At 37.8% G+C, this 21,905-nt stretch overlaps 1 protein-coding gene across 4 annotated transcripts; it reads right to left on the reverse strand.

The window, feature by feature from the left end:
- Positions 1-1,496: 1,496 nt before the first annotated feature.
- PRMT9 (protein arginine methyltransferase 9) lies at positions 1,497-21,504 on the reverse strand. Of its 4 annotated transcripts, none has more exons than XM_026106349.2 (14): positions 21,369-21,504; positions 20,991-21,042; positions 20,270-20,478; positions 19,556-19,704; positions 18,138-18,374; positions 17,323-17,490; positions 14,893-14,995; positions 13,643-13,749; positions 9,568-9,760; positions 5,826-6,009; positions 3,797-4,508; positions 2,587-2,740; positions 2,008-2,130; positions 1,497-1,808 (listed from the first exon to the last, which is right to left on the reverse strand). In XM_026106349.2, the coding sequence occupies exons 3-14, from the start codon at positions 20,453-20,455 to the stop codon at positions 1,593-1,595; spliced, it is 2,532 nt and encodes an 843-aa protein (XP_025962134.2). In that variant the 5' UTR covers positions 20,456-20,478; positions 20,991-21,042; positions 21,369-21,504; the 3' UTR covers positions 1,497-1,592. The 4 variants fall into 4 exon arrangements, with proteins under 4 accessions (XP_025962134.2, XP_025962132.2, XP_064366857.1 ...); XM_026106347.2 differs by having other exon boundaries at positions 20,270-20,482; XM_064510787.1 differs by having other exon boundaries at positions 21,290-21,483.
- Between the last annotated feature and the right edge of the window lie 401 nt (positions 21,505-21,905).

A 21,905-nucleotide genomic window follows, 5' to 3' on the forward strand; every position in this document is an offset into this window, starting at 1 on the left:
CTCTTTATGTATTATCAAAAGCCACCTTCAAAAAGGAATTTCCTTCCCTATTAAGAATTGCTATTGAATTTCAAAAATTTTTCAATTCTACCCCATCCTGTCTTTTGAAAACTATTACTGCAATAATATGCTATAATAGGTCTATCACATTTATGTGAACTAGCTAGTTTGCAAGTCATTCTTTTTGTTTAACTATGTTTCCCTCTAACAAAACAGTTTTATGTCTAATCTTTTCCAAACTTCTCATTTGGAGTCTTACTAGAGGTTGTTCTCACCTTATCTTGAACACTGCTATTCTATGTATTACAACTCTTGGATAAAGGTGGTATTCAGTTACTTTATCTTCAAAAATTTGGCATAGTCATTACCCCCATTTTCAAACAATTAGGTGCAGGACAACGAGCCAGCAGCTGCAGGTTTTATGGCAGGCTGTGACAATCAGCTCTTGCTTGCAAGGAGATTCTAGGAAAAAAAGTAGTGGATATTTTTTCACAGCTTTTTGATAAGGGAAGATCACAAAAGTCTCTTCTATAGGGGGAATTAAAGTACTGACACTCTAAAGCAGCTTAGATGCACAAATATCTGCAGCTATATTGCAAAGTTTTTTATCCCTACACCTGTACTGCTAGAAGCAGCCACAAAGCACAAAAAAAGCAGCTTTTTAGTCTTTTATTTGGAGAGAAAGAACAGAAAGGAACCTCTTACCTACATTATACTAAAGTGTAATGCTGCAGAAAAGGAGCAGAAGTACTGTGATGCAATTGGTTGAATATTTCATGCCAGCTTTTGCATAGCCTAAAAAAAGGCCCTCACTCCCATTACATTACCAGACATAGCACAATTCTCTAAGGGACTTGAAGTTTCCTAGCTTTACCTTCACTGTACAACTTAACTGATTCTACAGCATTCCTTTGTGACTTGTTATAACTGTACACATACAACACTTGTGATACTGCAGCTGGAGTGGTAGCACAGTCCATACTACAAGGTGAAGATCTCCATACATCTGTAAGTAAAATTGTGCCTACATTACTGAGAAGTGGAACTAAGGTTTGGAAAAACAAGGTCTCTTCTACCTTAAACAGCCACAGCTGTTACAACAACATGCTTTGTTTCTGCTATAGTCATCCAGATGCTTTTTCTCACACTAACCATGATGGGGCACTGGTAAGAGTTCTATCAGTGACTACAGGAGTGAGATAGAGGATTTATGCAACATTCAGAGCTACAATAGCTGAACACTCTAAATAACATGGGTTTATAGATTAGGAGCTTTCCTGTAACAGAAGGTATCTGTACAGCAAGTCTCTTCCTTCATAGTTATTAGAAGTCAAAAAACCCAAAAAGAGTAATAGCTAGCAATCAATTTTCTTGCTATGGTGAAAACAGTATCTCCCCTCTAACTGGCTGGTAAAATAGCCTTGTAGTGTGAGTTTTAGTTAATAAATACTTAAAAATTTACAAACTATATTACAGCAATAAAATAGCCTCTTGGATCACTAGATAAAATGTAGACTTTAATATAAATATCAGTCACATTGAACAGTGTATGCATAGATAATTAACACTACATCCATTTCCAGGTGACATTCTTACTGTCTTACTGTAATGCTAATATTGCTTTTATGATGCTGGACATCAAGCACAAGTTCATCTCCAAGCTGAACGTGGATAGGCTTATCTAGAACAACTGCAGCTTGTTTCCAGTGCGAGAACTCATCTGATGTATTCAAACTAAGATCTTCATCTAGATGTATGTGATACCAGAAGGGAATCGCAGTGACTTGGCCAGACTTGCAAATTTGCACCTAAAAATATTTAAAATACTAGTTTAGCCATTTACACCTTTTCAAAGAAATCTGAAGATAGAGCAATTCAACCCATTTCAGAGAGGCCTGCAAGTAAGTAGATTCTGTATTGAAACTTGCAGCCAAGATGAACAATTAATGAACAGCTCTGCAGAAAGGCAGCAAAGTATGCTTCTGAATTTATGTATATTCAACTCACCTTTACTTCTCTGCTGGAGCTGTTCAAGAGAGGATTCATGAGATCTAGCCTTAAAAGTTCTGCTGGCTTGCTCAAGGGTAGACAAGGCAATGTAGAGAGATCCAAATACACACGAACAGGTACCTAAGAGCATATACCACAATTTCAGGCTTATCGGTAGCTATAAAACAGTGAAAAGTTTAAGACTTAATCATAATGCAATAGTTTCTAGGAATTACTGTAATGCTTGTAAGGAACAGAGCCAAAATATACCCTTCTAATCCCTTTTGAAATGTGACAGCTGAGACAGAAGCTGATTAAGGGAACAGTAACAGCACAATCACTTTTCTGTACAGTATCATTTTATCTTTCATTACTCTCCACCAAAATTTCTCCCATACCAGTTTAATATAGATGTTCTTACTTATTTTAGTTTATCTCAAGGTCCTTGCCTGATTTGTCATATAGATCTCTTATTAAATTACTTCAACAAAATGAAAGTTTCACCTCGTTAGTTTTCTTGCATTTTATATTGAAACTAAACACCTAGAGAGCTGCAGGTTTTGGAATTGTACTTGAAAACATCCACCAACTTCATACCTTGAACTGGTTGATAAAAGGAGCTATATTAAACCCAAGAGTTGGTTCTGTTCCTTGAACAGCACTCTCCAGTAACAGAGACTGTGATTCTACAAGCATCCCATACATCAATACATACTGCGGGAATATCTTTCCTCCACTGTGAAGTAAACATCTGTAAAAAGAGAGATTTTGCCACTAAAGCATATCATTCAACAGTTAAAAAAAAAAAAAAAAAAAAAAACAACAAAAAAATTACATTTAAGAAAGGCACATGAGTTCCTCCTCTGAAGTGCTCATAAGCATTTCTGAGTTTGATCCTATCAGACTAGACAGCTGTATCATACAAAACAAACAAGAAAACCCGCCACACAACAAAAAGCTTGTCATGCAAATACTAAATCAAAGTATGGAACTATAATCTTAGTGTATTAGAAACCGTGACATTTCAAGATGAAAGTAGTGGAATTTATCACATCAACATCTAATAATGAAGGATTGGCAGAAATGTCTAATTAAATTGGAAGTGAAATATTAGATACTGTTGGGGCACAGGTTTGGGGGGAGGGGGGAAGGGCAGCAAGCCCACAGGGAAACAAAACTAAGTGGGAAGTTAAAGTCACCCAAAGGTGCCCCGCTTTGTTCTAAGTATTTACAAAAGTTTTCAGCAATACAGGAAACTGTATTTTTGCTGGAGGCGGAAGGAAGGAAAAAAACAAACAAACAAACAAACAAAAACCTCTGAGCCTTCTTCATACTGCCACAAAATACCATACTGCTGAGAGCAGCACCAAGATAAATAGATGCTTTCATTCAGGGTAAGATTCTGTAAACTTCTTCAGAATCAGTACAGACCCTTCTAGGTTCTTTCCCTTTAGCAGGGCCTCTTTCCATTGGCACTGGGTAACCAAGTAGTGTATATGCATGACTACTTTCTTGATTATATTTTCACGCCAACAGGTTTGAGTTTGCATATGACAAAAATCAAAGTAATTTCCCATTTGTTCCTACAGCAAATATCTTTAAGTCATCCGAAGAACTATCTTAGAAAAAGTCACATACATAAATCCTCTGGAATATTTATCCTGCCATCACTTAGAAAAGATGAACAGAGAAGATTCAAGCCCCACAAAAGCATATAATCCTGTTTCACCTTTTTTTTTTTTAAATGGATTCCTAGGAATACTTTTGTCCATTGTTTCTTGAGTACTTACAAATTATTATACGGTACCTGGATATTGCAGCCTTTTCCATCACCTCCTGCTGGATTAAACCAGATGTCTCTATAACATCCAAGATAATAATACTCCACAGCTTGTCCGATTTTGGTCTCTGTAACACCACATTTTCATCTTCTAAGTGGCTGAGCCAAAATTCTAATGTTTCTTTAGGGAAATGGTTAGCTTCTGAAATCACGTTAAGGGCTGTTTGATGCTGTTCTTTCTCAACAGAACTGTAAGCTTTAACTGGTCCAAGTTTGCCAGCTATAACTGGCAGAATAGAGAAGCCCTCAGACACATCTAATACATACAAAGGATCAGGAGCTGCATAGAGAGAGCTCTTGTTTTGACTCTCTTGAAAGTTCAACCCACTGCCATGTCCGTCAACATCCATGGTCTGCAAGTCTTTATTTGGATTTAACGAAGACAGCACTTTGCCAATGGCAGCTTTAAAGCATTCGTGGTATGGTATATTGTTCAGTAGGGCTATTTCTGTCGATTCTAACACACACACTCGACCTTTGCCATCCTGTTTGCTAGTCGTTTGAAGACTAGCCAGGGCATTACATAATTCAGCCTCATTGCCCAAATTCAGTACATCATCTCTGTTACTGAAGTCCATCCCACACTCTGAAGTCCAAAAAGAAATCTTCTGAATCTTCAAGTAGCAATCTGGGCAGCAAACTTCCATTGTCACAGTATCTCCAGTCTTCACAGAATAATCTTGACAAACAGCACAAAAAAGTCATGCCAATTAGTTTATGACAAGCACTATCATTGAAGCAGCCATACTGTGCCCTCAAAGAAAAGCATAATCTCATCTCTTCATTAGCTGTTATCAGTATGTAGGAAACAATTGTTCTAGTCACATTTTTCAGTCTTTAACAGTGATGCAGCACGCAGAGAAAGAGGCTCAAGCGTGCAACAGTCTATTGGATGGAACCAGCAGCCTTCCAAAGAGGAAGTTCCTCCAGATCTTAGTGTGCAGGTCTGTAGCCCACAAGCTGTATTTGGCTACTGTGCCTTAAACTGTCCCACACTAGGCAAATCCATTTAATTATCATTTATCATAGGAAGACTTGTTTTGAAATTACTTTAAGTGTTCTGCCAACAGCAGTGCTGAATAAAGACATACTGATGAAGAAATTGTTTTGGCTTAAAAATGTTAAATATTAAATATTTAACATTTTAGTACTTCCTACAAAGATGAATTTTTAATTACTTTAAAAACAATACCTACAGTTTAGAGAAGTGAGAGTTTATTCAAAAGAAATTATATTGGAACATTTATGGTGTAAAGCTCAAGACGGCCTTCACATACTCCCTGTACGTTTTTAGAAAGTACAAGAAAACCTACTGATACAGGTCAGAATTTTGTAACAAAAAGGCTACAGTTTGACAAACATTTCTTTCAGTGGCAACACAGGCTAAAAGAGTCTCTTCTCTCCATTACACTTCCACTCCAGCCAGTCTATGGCAGAGCTGCCCATTGTCCTACAGAAACAGACAAGGGAAAAATAGGCAAAAGGACAGTAGAGGCCACGGGAAGTGACACTGCCACTGTGGCAGAAAAATTATTAATCAAATCATGTCCAAAATGGGGGGGGGGGGGGGGGAGGAGAAGGGAAGGGAGGCATTTATTTTTTGGTTTTATGGCAACAGCAGATAACAATTACTATGTCCCTCACTTCCCTTTTCACATGTCATATCCTGACTAAGTGTAACCACTCAGTGGCCCCACTCTTTGGAGCTGCTCTAAAAAGCATTTGATTCAGTATAGAAGAAAAAGAGGAAAAAAAGAGAAAAGTGTTAGTTCTCCCAGATCCTAAGCATGTCCCTTATCGGCTTCATAGTAGAGTCCCATTTACAAGACCTACTGCAGGGGCTGTGCACTAGGGTGCAGAAACCGCCATGCAGCTATCTGCTGTTTAACTTCTCCTAAACCTAAGCTGCTTCCTAATGTCTGTGATAAACAGACTAGCTCAAGAACAAAATGAAACCAAGTTAATATACTGCAACAGGAATCTCTACAGGACATACCAGGGAGATCCTGTACAGGATAGACTGCCTGTTCCCAGCAAGATTCCTCACTGGGACTTGTAGATAGGGCATGCTCATCATCAAGCTGTAGTACAAACCAGACCACGACAGCATCTAGGATTCCTCCTTGGGTGACTGGTAGGCTGAGCTTCCAAGGCTTTCTATCTGCAAGGCTTTTCAGCTCCTGACCAGAGTGGAAGAAGAGAAACAAAGCATGAAAGGGTTTCTTTCTCTAAATAAAGAACAGTTTTATTATAGTAGCTACCAAAATCTTAAATTTCCCCACTAGCCCATGAGGGCACCCAACAGCTGAAGCTCACAAGTCACTACAATACCCATTACCAACATAAGTATTCACTGGCATTGGGACCGTCCTCCTACATAGAAGTGCAGCTATGCACCCACAACCAACCTGTGTCTGTTAGGCTTTAATGCAAACACATGTATGCCTAAGAATACATATTTAAAAATACTAAATGGAAGACTGCATGAAATGCCTTAGACGGGCAAGGCTTGTCCAACAGAAATAAAACAGAGCCAGTCTTTTAGGCCGGATTTAAGCTAACACTTAAGCATATGCTTAAATTAAGGGCTGCATTTAAATTTAATCAATCCTAGAAATACTTAAGGAGAGACTTAATCATGTATATAAGCACTGAACTCCCTAAGAGGACTGAGGAAGCATTAGAAAAATACTAAGACAAAAATATTTGGTGCTATCAGTTTTGTGCAAAAGCCCATGCATGTACAATTCAATTACTGCAAAGAGCTAACTAAAATATTCCCTAAAGGAAATAGGTTATCAATTCTTCAACATACCTAAATTAATAATAGAAACTAAGCCATCTTTTAAGTACATTTTCTTCTCCTCAGTAATAACCTTCTGCTGCCAACAACATTCACAAACAAAAAATCGCAGCTCCAACACCTTAGACAGGTCTGGCACATACCAGACAACCTTTGGTCCCTTGGGATCTCCTTAGTCACAAGCACAGTGTTCAGTAACAGCAGTGCCTACAGATTTAGTTTGACAGTTTCCTGAATTCCACCTCAGCATTTGTCCTCTCTAAACTTCAATCTTCATGAAATAACAACTACAGTAAGCAGGCCAAGGGGGTGGGGACTTCCATTCTAAGAATACCACTAGCTCTCCCACGTGCACTTTGTTTTTCCTTCTTTATTCTTGTTCTGGGTTTTCCAAGAGTTTATCTACTTCTCTCTTCTTCTCACAATTGATAAATAGCTGAACAATGCACATATCAAAATTGCAAGATGCTAACGAAGTTCACAATGAGCTCTCACTGCTCTTCAAAAAATTGCTTTACTGCTAGTCATTTCTCCATATGTCCTCAACTGGAGGACAAAAACGTAATAGGTCAAACCTTTGCTGGAAGTAAGCCCCTTGAAGCAGGGCAGGCTAAAGGTACGAGCGTGTGCATCTGTTTCTGTCTCTGGGAACTGACAGCTACTTAAAAACGTTCTTTCTTCTAAAAACATTCTTTTTGATTATTCCTCAAAAGCAGCAGGCCTGAGATTCTCTCCCTCTAGTTCTAATAGCTATAGTGTGCCACAAGATATAGATCTAATACAACACTTAAAAAACATTTCCAGTCAGTAGTTCATCCACTTTTACTCTCTACTATGCTGTTTATGCTGTATTTATTCCTCACATTCCTAAACTTTCTCCTGTTATCTATGGCAATTACAGACTAGAACAGCTCCAATATATCAGGAATGGCATTTTATCAACATAGTTAATGAAACAGCAAAGAAAACAAAAGTGACACAGGGATAAGTAATAAAGAAGGAAAGAATACTATACTATATATAGTTTGTGAGAAAAACAGAGATAACTTGCATTAAAAAAGGTGAACGGGACTACAAGTAGAAAGAAAACCTACAAAAACAATGCAGTTAAATTTCCTATGTCTTGATCCTGAATTTTTCAGATATTCCACATGCACAGTAACCTCTCATCAAAACTAGAAAGAGCTAGTATCTATAATTATTGGCAACAGCTCAGTTGCTGTAGGGCCTGAAAGTGAGAATCAGCTGTAATCACTGGCTGCCAAGGTAAACACTTACTTCCACTCACAGCAACACCAACCTGCTGCCAGCAAACATATGCAGGCAGTACCTCACCAGCTGCAAACATCTGCAGCCTGTAATTACAGCCACATCTCATTTCCCTGCCTTGGAGGAACCTAGCTTCTGCTAGTAATAAAAGTAATCAGTATAACTTAGCTGCTCAAAAGTTTTTTTTAAACTTAATTTTGTTAGAATTACTTCTATAATCTTTATCAATGCCTTTGAAGCCTCTTACAACTAAGTTTAAGAAATACTGTTAAACTGCATTTTAAGTCTTTGCTCTGTTCTGTCAATTTTGGTCTGGATAACTAACACAGGCAGAACAAGCGTAACATACCTCTAATTGTTTGAAATGTAAGTTTAAAGAATGGTCTTTAAAATTGCCTTATTAGCAGTAAGTGATTTCATATCTTATTTTCAATCCTTAATAGATAAATCTGCTACTGTTAGTAAGCATACCAGGGTTTTTTCTTTATTCTGATACAAGATGACACATTATCTTTGTTGCACTGTTTGAACATGAAAAGTGGTCATGATGGAAAAGATAAAAGGTGGAAAATAAGCTACCAGTGTTTAAAATAGCCACATTTGCCCAGTGACAAAGTAACAGCAAACCAGGAGTAACCAATAGTTCCAAATAAGTTAATTGTGTTTCTTCCCTTTATCTCTTATCATATCCTTACGACTTCAAAACAGGAACAATCCAATTAGTTTAACCGGAAATTTTAAAGGATAAGTTATGAAACACTGTTTAGAGAGTGTTCTTTATCCTTTAAAGTTACCTTTACATTTCTACCAGCAGACAGATGCTTAAGAGCAGGCACCTCACAGGTGTGACAGTTTCTTAGAAAAGCTAGAAACAGAAGCAACATTAGGTCACAGAAGGCTTGTTCCCAATAGTCTACTGGGGAACCTTGTCTTATTTCATTCTTAACCTCACAATGTCCGATAAGGCAAGTAGGAAAAGCTATTGATTCAAAACACCACAATTCCCAGCCAATCAGTAGCAGAGAAAAAAATTTCATTTATATAACAGAATATATTTTAAGCTCTGATTCACCAGTTCAGTGCTAACTCCTCAGCATGAGTCAATGAGCAAGGAACGCGTACTGACCAGAGGCCGGATGTATCATCTTTTCAGCATGCGCAGTCGAGGGCCCTGCCTCACAGCTCAGGCATATTTGCTATATGTGTACAATTTTATTTGTGCAAAATACACAAAATAATGCTACCATATTTTAGAATGTCATATTATAAAAATACCATAGGCCTTCACCACAGGAATTAAAGGGATGGAATCAAACTGGCTGAACAGAGAAGAGGTAACTTCTCTACCTCCCATCTCTTTTATGCTTACCCATCAATACTTGCTGACATTTTGATGCCAGATGTAAAATACATCCTTTCTCTTTTGTCTTCAGTTCCTTGAAGAACTTTAAAAACCCAAAGACTGTCATTTTCCGATGAACCAGCTCACCATGGGATTAGAAAAGTACCAGAATCAGCATAGGACTATAGGGCTTTACTGCAACACTGCCAACTGAAAACTCAGTTGTGGAACTGAGCCTCAAGAACAACTAAGATACAGGGCTCTAATTATTTCTAAACTTTTGAAGGATATAAAGGATATATATGAAGGACATAAAATCGTTACCTGCAGATTGTTGAAATCCATGGTCATTACTTGAAAGGGTTCTGTCAGAGGTACATAACCTCCAGGGACTCGACTAAGCTTTTCAGTGGTGTAAGGTTCAACAGTTTCCTCAGAACTAGCAGAAGCATACGTTGGACTAAAGAACTGAACTGAATTTGCCAAGCGCACACCAGCAATTTCTTGCGTTCCCACTCTGTGAGGGATGAAAAAGGGGAAAAATGAAACTATTTAAATAACTTGGGGGAAAAAAACAAACAAAAAAAAAAAGCAAAGAAAGTTCTTCCCATGATGACTAAATGTTTTTAAGTGTAGAGTTCAAGAAGGGAAGAAAAAAAAAAGAAAATCAAAAATACAAAAAAAATAGAATTGTTTAATACATTTGGAGCAGCTCTAAAGCACAGAAACTGAATCACCCTTGAGAATCTGAACTGAATGTTGTTACTAGGAAGTTAGAATAATCCCTGTATGTCCTTTGTCAAAGAGACCTTTGCCCTCTCAAGTACTACGCGAGTCTTAAAAGAAATGTGGAAATAAAGTATGTCCTGTGGTAATAGGAACAAAGACAACTTTTTCTTCTGCTGCATTAGAAGGATAATTAGGGTGTTTGGTACAAGTGAACCTAACAGTCAGCACAAGGAACATAGACATGTAACAGGAAGATTCATTTTTTGAGTCTCCCACAAAAAACATTTTATTTGCAGTATTTCTACCAAGCACATAATCTACGCAAAATAAAGTATTTTTTCCTAGTTAAATAGCTGCAAGGAAAATCACTAGGTTGATTTCTTAGTGTAAAAGGCTTTGACAGCTCAGAATAAAAGTACCCTCCCTTAGAAGATGGGACATCAGCCAGGTTTCTAAAACAACCTTTTTACAACCTTCAGGGAAGAGATAATGCTATGACTGCTTTAAAGCAACTACTTTATCACATACCTTGTCTGTCTTTTTTTAGAGTGTGAGTCAAGGAGTTGCATGAGACAGAAGTCTTACACAAGCTACACTTCAGATAATTCTGAAAAAGTGCATTTGTCTGAAGCATTTAGTTCTTCTCATTTAAGTGACAGCTACCACAAAAATCTACATTCTTACAGTGAGATCTAGCACTCAAGAGTTCCAATGACAACTATCTTAAACTTCTAAAATTTTTAATTCTGAATCACTTTTTCCAAGAACTGCAAGAGACCTCCCTACAACTAACTGTGACTAGACAGGCTGTCTGATAATATTAGTGTCAGATACAGTCATCTCCTTGATCTAGAGAAGCTTTCAATAGTAGAATTGAATAAATTGTCTTTTGTCATAACCTAGATTCTTAGCTAGTATATTTTGACCATTATGGACAAATAAAATGTAAAAACAAATCAGGTTCCACCTTTGGAGCAGTGTCCCTGGCAATAAAATGTAGTGACACAGAGAAAGCACAAAATGCTGACTACGACATGCAATATATATTAAACAAATACCAAAGTTGCCAGCAATATTATCTACAGTTAGAATGTCTTCTACTAAATTAATCTAAGTATTTTAACAACAAGGATGAGGATGTATTCTCTTATTTAAAATTGAATGCATGTATTATTCCTAGAAGAAACACTACAACTAAAACATAACAGTCTCTGTATAAGGCTGTATTGCAGAAGAGGTCAGCAGATTATCAGTGAACCCTTCTGGCTTTAAGACGCAAGCACAAATGTTGTGTGATTTTACTGCCTTTCTTTCTGGAGCCCAACAGACTAAAAATTTTACATTAAAAACAGGAAAGCTGTAAGTCTACAGTGACTTAAATGAGTACAGTAGCCCATCTTCTAGTATATTTTATTCAAAATGACTAGATGTAGACGCACCAATGCAGCAGAAATATGTCCTTCTAGGATATTCCTTTACTGTTATAACATAACTCTTGAAAGATATCTAATCCAAACCTGAAAAAACAAAATATACAATACAGTGGTATCTCAAAAGTTATGTGGAAATCTTAATTTATCTTTAGAAGACCTCTTAAGTCTTCTCAGAAGTTTGTCAGTTCATTTGTTCTTTTGGAAGAACATTATTTCAAACTGATCTGACAGAACTGCAGTGTGCAGTGATTTCAGGAGAAAATGAAAGCTAACCATAAAAACAATCAGCAGAGTTAGGTCCTAGAGTGGTTCTAGGAAACACAAACAATGGGTACAAGCAGCACCAGGTACACTGAAGTGATATTAAAATTATCATTAAAACATCAGCTGAAAAAGTTACAATAGGTGGTAAATGAGCATAAAAACTTTAAGTTGGCTTAAGTGCACCAAAAGCAAAATTGCAAGAAAAGCAACTAATACCATTATCTAGAGTTTCACTAGGTTCTAGGAAAAAAAACCTAAAAAATAATCATAGAAATGTAGTGCTACTTAAAATCGCTAAAGCATAAAAGAAGCAAGAGAGCAGTAACAGAAATTGATAACGATATGTCATCTGCAAGATTATCAACACCTAGACTAAAAGGGGATTCCCTCCCCAATCAAGTTGAATCAGTACTTGATACTAGATTAAATTAATTCTTAACAAATGTACTTAAGAAAATCTCAGCTATTCATACAGATTTCTGGACTCTACATTTACTATAATCACTCAGGAATCTTTCTTTTTTTCTTTTTTTATTTTAAAGCTGAAAGATAAGTTGTATTAATTGCACAAGGGGAAGATGACAAACACTGTAAGACTATAAAAAAGCACAAGGGAAAAGATACTTTCATAAGGTTATTCCATTAGGCATCCTGCTCAGAAAGAACATCATAACTACAGAGTTTTGATGTAGGTTATGAAAAAGCTGAGGGAAATGAGAAGATGCATGCATCAGAAGAAACCAAAGAGACCTGGATAGTTTTAATCTAAGAACAGGCGGGTTTTTTTACTTAAAGTTTAGCAGCACTCATTAAAGAGTATTGACTTACGACAGACATTCCTACTGGAGCAAAAGGGATCTTGATTAAACTAGAAGTCAGAAAATTTAAAACTGACGAAGTCAAGTGTTTCTTCTCCCCACAGCATATAATTTATCTATGGAAATCACTTCAGTCCTGCTCACCACCTGGCCTTAAACTATACTATCAGAATGGATTGTTAACTAGACAATCCAAAATTACAGTACATAAAATTTTAATCCTGCTTAAATTTTGTAAGCAACAATAACGTTCACTTTTCAAGGCATAAACACATCCTTTAAGTGATAACTAACTTCTCCTAAAGGAAATTTCTTCTATGACCATCTACTATGGAAACTTTTGTCTCTTTCTGGCCATTGTTCGGGTGTACTGCATTAGAAAAACTGCTGATACAGCCTAGCTGTTTTTCTGTTCCAGGGTATTGAAGCTCCTGGAAAAGTTAAAGCGTTCTGTTTAATCTGTGACAAAATCAATCCTAAATACAATGCATCGAATCCAAGCATCTGAGATACAGACTGTGACAGATGCTGTTCTAAAAATGAATAATACTTGATATACAGTCAGAACTGATCTCAATCAAGAGACTAGCCTGTATGCTATTTCAAAATTAGATGAGGTATATCTTCAGGAGGAGAGTGCTAGGTGGGATTATTCACATTTAGGTTCTACAAAATCCTTTCTTCAACTTCTGAAAGGGTTAGACCCAGCACTGAGGTAGGCAGCAGATTATAAGGAAGGCAAAATGAGAATAAAGGCCAAATGCTAATCCAAGAATCTCTGATCCAAAAATAGAGAGGTAGTTGTATTATAAAGGAATTAAGAATTTTTATTTCCTTAGTATGTGTTAAAGGCATATATTTCACACAAACACAAATCAACAGTTTCTAATGAAGTGATCCAGAGAGCCTGAGCCAAAAAAAACATGGGGTGGGGGGAAGGAGGGGTTAGTGGTGGCAGCACAGAACATAACTATTAAGGTAAAAAATAAATTAAAAAATAAAATCACCGAATAGTTTTGTTTCAGGAGACAGACAAGCAACCATTAAAAAAAAAAAAAGACTAAATAAAAAAAATCCTCCATAAAAATTAAAATCACTGTTCTCTTCTCCCAAATAACAAGTACAGGTTCAATCCACACCAGAGTGTAAATATACCTGTGATGTCTACGTATCTCTTTGCATTCTACTGCCATCCCAAATATTGTAGCACTCGCAGGAATAACTTGGCCATAGTCTTTAGTATGAATATCTTGATTTTTAGGCTGCAGAAACATGAATAATAACATGCAGTGAGACAGCGACTTATTTCTACCACTACTGCAAATCCTAAGTTAGGTACTATTATGGGTCATTCATTATTACAGTCAAAAACATCAGTAGAAATTCCCAGTGACTAGGTTTCTCAGATTTCCAGTCAACTATTTAAGTGGTCTCTCACACAGTGTATTTCAATATATTCATACATCAGCCCCATTTGCAGGTTACTACTTGTCCCATGTAATTTTAAATCTGTATTTTAATTTGTTCCCATTTAGAGTGTATTCAAACATTTGAGGACTTTTCCTTTATACATGATTCCCATTCTTAACACTAGAGGTCATCAGTTTCAGTTCAATAAAATACAAAAACTTTCAGCCAGGTAAGACTTTCTTATTATTTTAAATCAAGGCAATGAAAAGCCAAGAAGAAAGAAGTGCTTATATTTCATCAGAACTAAACAGAGGTTAAACAAAGTAATATGACAGAGTCTTATACAGGTTAATGCAGACTAGTTTAAAGGCGAAATATATAGGGTAAGATCTAAAAGACCCAGGGGAATTGTTTAGTCTTCCAAAAAAAGTTCAAGCAGTTCACAAAAATAAATTAAGAGCATAAGCATATGGCATATTTACCAGATCATAATAGTGTTGTCCAGCGTTAGCGAGAGATATTTCTACTATAATTTAACATTTTCTGCTTAGACTCATAAGACTTTCTAATGGCTAGTTGGTATCTCAATGTAAAATGACTAGGTTGCAATCAAACCTGTGGGGGATTAGTGCCTGTAATACATACACGAAAATCATGTCCAGTACTACTCACCAAGGGGATAAGAAATGAACAGTGATTGAAAGTGAACTCTCTCCTTATGCTGCCCCCGGAAGGTTGCATCAGGCAAATACCCATGTTACGTACCTGTCTAGCCAGAACAGCAGCTCACAAGTTCAGTGTATGCAGCTGCCACATAATCACTTTTCACCAAAATCAAATTCATAGAACAAAACTTGCATTTTTTTTTTAATCAGTAGGTATGGAATATTTAAAAGACATTCTCATGTGTGCGCATGTGTATATATGTAATTTTTTTAAAAAGACACAAATATTTACAAACAGGAATCACATTTCTATGTGCCTACATCACTCACCTTTGGCTGTAAGAGTAGATGTTCCCAAGCATGTATCAAGCTCTCCACAATGCCTTCTCCAAACAAACCAGCATCAACAGTTTCTGTGACAACCAAGGAAACTCTAGATAAGGGGAAAAAAAGATGATAAAAAATATATTATATACTACACACTTCTGTTAACAGTCATTCCTTGAAAGTTAAAATCCAGAATGTGAGCTCAGAGCAGAACTTCTCAGGGTTCATTATCTTGTGAAATTTTAATACAGATGAGGAAAAGAAAGCCCTTTCAGCAAAGAACATATTTGGAACTGTTACGAGTTATGCAAGACGTACGTACGAGATAATAAATATTGAGCAAGAGTTTGCCACAAAGCTTATCAGTCAGTGTTTATAAATATATTATTATACACAGGAAGAACCTAAGCAAAATAGGAGGATGTTTCAGTCTGGGCACACAGCCAGCGATGCTCCAGAACATGTATTTTGTTTGGATCTTGTGCAAGAGTGTGAGTGTACACACACACACACACACACACACACACACACACACACACGACTCTCCCCACCCCCCCAACAGTTACTAGATCTCATTCAAGCATGTTTTTTTTTTTTAATTTTCATCACATGATAAATAAAAGCATGCAAGAAGCTGCAGTTTTATAGTTTTTTTCTATTACTTTTATCAAAGCACAATAAAAGTACTATGCAGACAAGTGGATCCTATCTCATTTGAAATGAAAAAATGTATAGAATGGGCATATTATAGTAAGAGAATTTCCACAAAATTAATAAGTACTCCTGTCAGCTCACACACAGCAACTGGTCATATGCATTAAGGGGATGCAAGTGACCAGTTACTGCAGCTCAGCTGAGGCAATTAAACAAGGCTTGACTGGCATGCTAAATCAAGGCAGCTTCACTGTTTCAGATTATAAGCCTACACTATTAACACGGACATTGTGTTAAGTTTTAGTAACTTGTAGAAGTAAAGTGCATTATTTTCCACCCGTACACTTAATCTGCATCCCTAACAGCAGTGAACCGAAATGATATACCAATGTTTCGCATATAGATTCCTTCCTCCATTGCCCTGAAATCTCAGCAGATTTCTACTTGCTAAAAATTTAGAATCCCATTTGAATGGGAAGGTGAGCAAAGAGGAGCAGGGTGGCATAAAAAGCCTGGAGCAGCTGTAATGCTGGATCAAATTCTAATTTGCCAAATGCAATTTCAAATCAATGACTTGGCCCAGTAGCTTTTAATACGCTTTAAAAGACATTACTTAACCACTGATCATTTCTGTTCAGATCACATCTACTATGCACTACATACTAATCAAGATAATCAGAACATAATTATGGCAAAAAGATTTTCAGATAAAGAACAGTAAGAAAAGTTGAAACTACTGCTACACAGGTAAATTTAAGTATGGATAAAAAGCTGGCTGGATTTAGAAGTTTTACAGATTACCCCCAAAAAGGAAAATTCTTTAAAAACATCAAAAATAAGTGATTTAATTTTCAAAAGTACATGGATCTGATTTAATTTTCAAAAGTACATGGATCTGTGCTAAACATGCAGGCAAGCAGGTAGATGCTTTTATTAAGGAAAAAAAAGAAAACATGCACAATATAAACACGAAAACCTATTCTGCTAGGACAAGTTGCAACAGTCCTGCACTAGTTTTACTTCAGCCTAGGTCTAAAGCCACTCTCAATACTCCACAGATCCATCCCATAGCAGGGTGCTGACATTCACAGAATCAGCCTTTCCCAACCTTCCAGACGTTAACTAGGTATGTCGCACATCTCAGGGTGCTTCCTTCTCACCTCCAAACACAGCATGAGTCTTTTTAGCAACAAGGTGAGGGAAGGTTTTCCCTCACTCCCTCATCATAAGAGAGGGTGATAATTTGCAGTTTCTGATCTCTCTGATAAACATAAAAGAAGCTGATATGGAGTTGCAGATGTTTGGAAGACTGTTCCTTGGACGTACCTTTGCAGGCCCCACTATATGCTTCCATCCTACTAATGGACTACAGAAATAAGCCACAAGTTGGTAGGTACAGAAGTGTTTTAAAGAAAAACTTTTATGATATGGCAACCTAGAAATAATGATAGAATGCACACGGTAGAAAGTTATTGAAATTAATTTCTCTTTTCCTATTGCTGTAATACAGCCGGATATGCCCCAAAACTCCTATCCTCAAAGAATTAAAGTCCTTAATTTATGACATCATTAACTTACCATAGAAATTAGTATGATTCCAAAAGCATGCTATAATTTCTGCAATGCTTTATAAAAACATAAAACTTACAGAGGACCTTCCAAGATTATGTTTAAATATCATAGGCAAAATTATTTTCTGTTTAGGTCACAGAATGTTTTTGACTTTCTTGAATTAAGAGCAAATTAAATGTAGTATCACATTAGAGTGCAACAACGTACCTTTCAGGTATGTGCTTTGGAATTTCTATATCAAGTGACTTCAAATGGAGAAGTTTGATCTCACTTCCCATATTATTTGCTGCCACCACATCACAAGCAAGTTCATACATGGTTTTTGACAATTCACAGGCGTAGACATAAGGTGCTCCTGCCTTTTTTGCAAACATACTGAAAAATAAGAATCAGGGCTTTTTCGCTCCAGTTGAAATCATTGAGGTAAAGTATGACAAGACACTGAGTTTTCTCAACTTCTATTTCTGCATCCGCTTCATGTCTCTAAGAAAACAGTTCAAGGCCAAACATCATCGAGTGAAACATCTCTTGTGTGAGCACTGATACCACACAAGTTGATATCCTCTTCATATATAGGGTATTACTGCTACCAAAAAATACAAATAGCAGGATACTCCTCAGCTATGCCAAGCCTGTTCTTTACACTAGTGCATTTTCATTAACATCTTTAACTTTTCAGCCTAAATGAAATGATTACTACATATCACACTTCATACTTTGGGAGAGGATACATAACCTTACTACTCTAAAACCATCAAGAATTTTCCAATTTAAACAGCAGTTCTTAGCACAGAAAAAACATACAATAGATTGAAATGTGGGTCTCACAAATACTATTAGACCCTAACCTCAAAACTCAGTTATTTCTTAATGCTGTGTTTCCTTTCTTAAGTTTTAGCTTAGTAAAGGCATGAAAGCAAATTTTAAATTTTTCACTAGCACTCTAAGTTTACATAATTTTGTTAGACAACAAATATGTTTCTATTAGTTAAGTCCAGATTGAACATGCGCTTAGGACATACCTCAAGATTCCTGTTCCTGTTCCAATATCAAGAACAGATCTGCACCCGGAGCGGACCACATTCTCTATTGCTTTTAGGTAAGTAATATTCCTCTTAGTATCATTGAGCATGATGAAGTGCCAACGTTCCACAAGCCAGTTTGCAACACGGTAAAAATTCTCCTTTGCATCAGCAAAGTCTGGGTTAAGTTTTAGTGCTTTGTGAAAATATCCAGCTGCTTCGTCTCTAAAGCCCATTCTAATAGTAAAAATGACAAATAAATAAAAAGCATGCATTTAGCTGCCAAGTATCTGCAAATATCTGTAAATCTGTAAAAAGCTCCTAAACTAGTTGTGAAACAATGGAAATACACTTTTCACTAGTTTGAAAGATTCTCTTTAAAATAAAACACTTGATATTAGCTTATGAAACATAATGACTTGCAGCTCTGCATCAAAGCATTTGTGTGCAGTCTTCATTCATTACAGCATTCTTTGACACACTAGAACAGGTTTTACAAGAACTTGCTGTAATGATATGGCAGCCGCAACTCAGCAGTCCAGTCTCAGAGACATTCAAGTCACAAGAGAATGCTACAAAATTCAAAGCTGTTTTACTGTATCCGAGGCGAACATACTGTGAAACAATCAAAGTTTGAGTTGCCAGTGCTTCCATTAAGTGGCATTTTTGAAATTAAATTGTGAACTTGAAGCATTTCTTTTTAACGATACCTATTGCATACCCTGAAATCAGACAGCACTGAAAAATAAAAATTATAAAATGCAAGAAAAGGATGTATTTTAATACAATGATGGGAGAGTTGCCCCTCAAAAGAAAAAAAAAGGGGGGGGGGGAGAAACAAAAGGAATCACAAAAGAAATCTAATCAAAGCTATTTAGAGTAAGGAACTACAATTTCAATCTTAAACCCCATTCATGAAAGAACTTAGAGCCCAAAGCAACAGTGAAGTATCATACGTTGCAAATTTTGGAGAAAGCTAGAAAAGAATGCTTTATACTATTAAATAAAAACATAAGCTCGAACTAATTAAGAAGAACAACTCTTCACAGTGTAGTATACATAACAGACCTTCAAAGTGAGGAAGCCAGTCATACGAAACCTCAGAAAGGACCAGAATCAAAAGACAAGAGTATTCGCTTTTTCATTTAGTAATTATTTAACAAATTGTTAAAAAAGGCAGTGCTTCTACTTTTAAACAATAACTGCTGTGCCTATCAATGTGTATTTTAGCATTGGCTACTCTACTTTTTAAACTGACAAACATGTGAAATTCAATAGCAACACTACAGCAGGATGCATATACTTGTATTCACTTCTTTTAAGTGCATTTTATGTGTTCTGCTCAACTGGGTATTGTTTATTGATATACAATAATAAACAGTGAACCTTACAGAAACTGCATATAGATTACTACAAACCTGAAGAGATGTTCTCCCATACTGTTACATATCACTTCATCATTGGGATACAGTTCAAGTGCCTGTTCGTAACAGTTAAATAGATCTTGAATCCGTGCTAGTGAATCTAGCTCTTCTGCCCATTTAAAGAGAGTAAATTGAAATGTTTCCTGGAAAATAAAACATACACCACTGAGTGGGTAATGTTACAAGAAGTAGGGAACTGAGCCCTGAAAATATCTACAGAGGTATCCTGGCATGAACCTGAATACATTAATTCCCTTAAGCAGCAGCAGCATACATCATCCTTAGTGTTGCATACTGTCCCCAGTTAGTTGTCTTACCTGGACAAGCAGAAACTCTTTCATGGATAGCCAAACAGAGTATCATCACTCAGAAACATATACTGAAAGCCTGTGTGTATACTAATCCACCCTGCACTACATTGCAAGTCAATACTAACCAGACCCTCTTTTTATTAAACTAAGTTGACACACACAGCACTAAAAAAAAAAAAAAAAAAAAAAAAAAATTAAGTGCATCCATTTCCTTCCCATAAGGGCACACAGCTTATTAAACAAGTTACTAGTTTTCTCTATTACTGTTTTCTGCTTTTATTTTGAAGGATGAGGAGGAAAACAAGTTACATACAGCAAGTCACACGCATGAAATGTCAGAAAAACTCAAGAGGAATATAGTATTTAAACTGCCCCAAGTAATTCAAAGAGCACTTACTTTGACAGTAGTTTTTAACTCAGGAGCTAGATTTAGCACTAGGAGATAGTGAGCATATGCAGTTCCAAAATCCTGGTCCTCCAGGCAATGCTGAGCACTCTGCAACGATCTCGAAACCAACTCCCGCCTGCCAGCTTCCTGACCACCTCTATGGCTACGGTGAGATTTAGCATTGGAGTTTGGCATTTTGAAGGATATGAACGCTCACTCTTCCTGAAACAAATTACGTAAGTTCTAAGCCAAGAAAGCTGCGTGCAAAACTGACAGACCAAAAAATACTTTAATTTTCACAGGCATGCAGGAAGACCCCCTCCAAATCCTAAGTACTCAAAAACGCTCTTATCTTTAGGCTTTTAACATGTTCCGTTAACCTTAAAGTAACCATCAATAATTCAAGAGCTAAGCACATGTCAAGCTTCTGGTAGACCAAGTCCTAAAAATTAACAGCTGCTTTGTTTGTGATTGATTTGTACAGCAAAAGTTTATGCATTCATAAATTTCATAATCAACCACAAAAAGCTTCAGATTAAAACTTTTCCACTTCAACAATACCCACGTAAAACAAAGCCCCAGATAAGGAGCTACTAAGCTTACATAGTTTTTAGTTTACACGAGGCAACAATGCGACTTTCCTCTCCCAAGAAAACGTTTAAAGGTTATCAGAATTAATGCGCGCATTTCCACAGCCGTCTTTGTTACCACTTTAATGTTTAATACTTACCTACGTGCAAGGGCCTAGTTCTGCCTTCAGGACTGTCAGAGTGACCCTAAAGCTGAAGAAAGTGAGTGTTACAGAGAGCGGCACTGCAGCAAACCCAGCGCCCCCGTGAAAAGGCTCTTTCAGCACCGCTGAAACGGTCCCAAACGACACCGCTACGCCACGCGGGAGCGCAGGAACCAGGCGGCGCTGCGCGGCCCCACCGGCCGCAGGGGGAAGAGGGGCCGCGGGGACAGCGCAGGCTCCGCTCAGGGCCGGCTGGGCCCGACGGGGGCGCAGCGGCACCGCCACGGGCCGCTCACCCGGTGGGGGGAGCAGGGCCGGCGGCTGGGAGCGAGGGGCAGCAGCCTCCGCCCGCGGCCGGGCCGCCGCCGCCATCACCTGGTCAGCGCCGCGCGCAGCTCTGCGGCAGCCTCCGTTCACGCCACGGACAGCCGCCATCTCGGCGCCGGGCGGAAGTCCTCCTCGCGCATGCGCACCGGGCACCCTCAGCCCGGGCCGGGACACGCGCAGCCCCCAGCGCGCCGCACGCACGCCCCGCCCACGCTGTCGCGTAGCAACCGGCGGCGCAGCGCGGAAGTGGCCGGGCCCCGAAGGGCGCCCAGCGGCATCTGCCAGCGCACGCAGGAGACGCCCGAGCCCCCACCCCGCCCTCGCGCAGGAGGGCGAGCGTCTGCTGCCGACCGCCCTGTCATAGACCACAGGGTGAATAAAGTCATTTTGCTTAATCTCTATTTCCGTTCGGGACACGCTAGAGTTTTTTCAAGCTTTTCCTCTGCAATTTTGAAGTGTAGGCATTTATGTGTTCTATTTACTCAAAGCAAGACTTGAGATTTACACGTTTCAGAACCAAGAAAAAGCAAGGGTCACCATTATAAAAAAGCTAACACAGTGAAAGCTGACAAGAAAGACACACTA

The sequence above is a fragment of the Dromaius novaehollandiae genome, chromosome 4 (assembly GCF_036370855.1).
Source record: "Dromaius novaehollandiae isolate bDroNov1 chromosome 4, bDroNov1.hap1, whole genome shotgun sequence".
In the NCBI taxonomy this organism is placed as follows: domain Eukaryota; kingdom Metazoa; phylum Chordata; class Aves; order Casuariiformes; family Dromaiidae; genus Dromaius; species Dromaius novaehollandiae.

Coding starts and splice junctions, on each gene's coding strand:
- PRMT9 (XM_026106349.2), bottom strand. CDS start 20,455: ATGCCAAACTCCAATGCTAAATCTCACCGTAGCCATAGAGGTGGTCAG. Junction 18,375..19,555: donor ATGGGAGAACATCTCTTCAG/GTTTGTAGTAAT, acceptor TTTTACTATTAG/AATGGGCTTTAGAGACGAAG. Junction 14,996..17,322: donor CCAAAGCACATACCTGAAAG/GTACGTTGTTGC, acceptor CCCCTTATCTAG/AGTTTCCTTGGTTGTCACAG.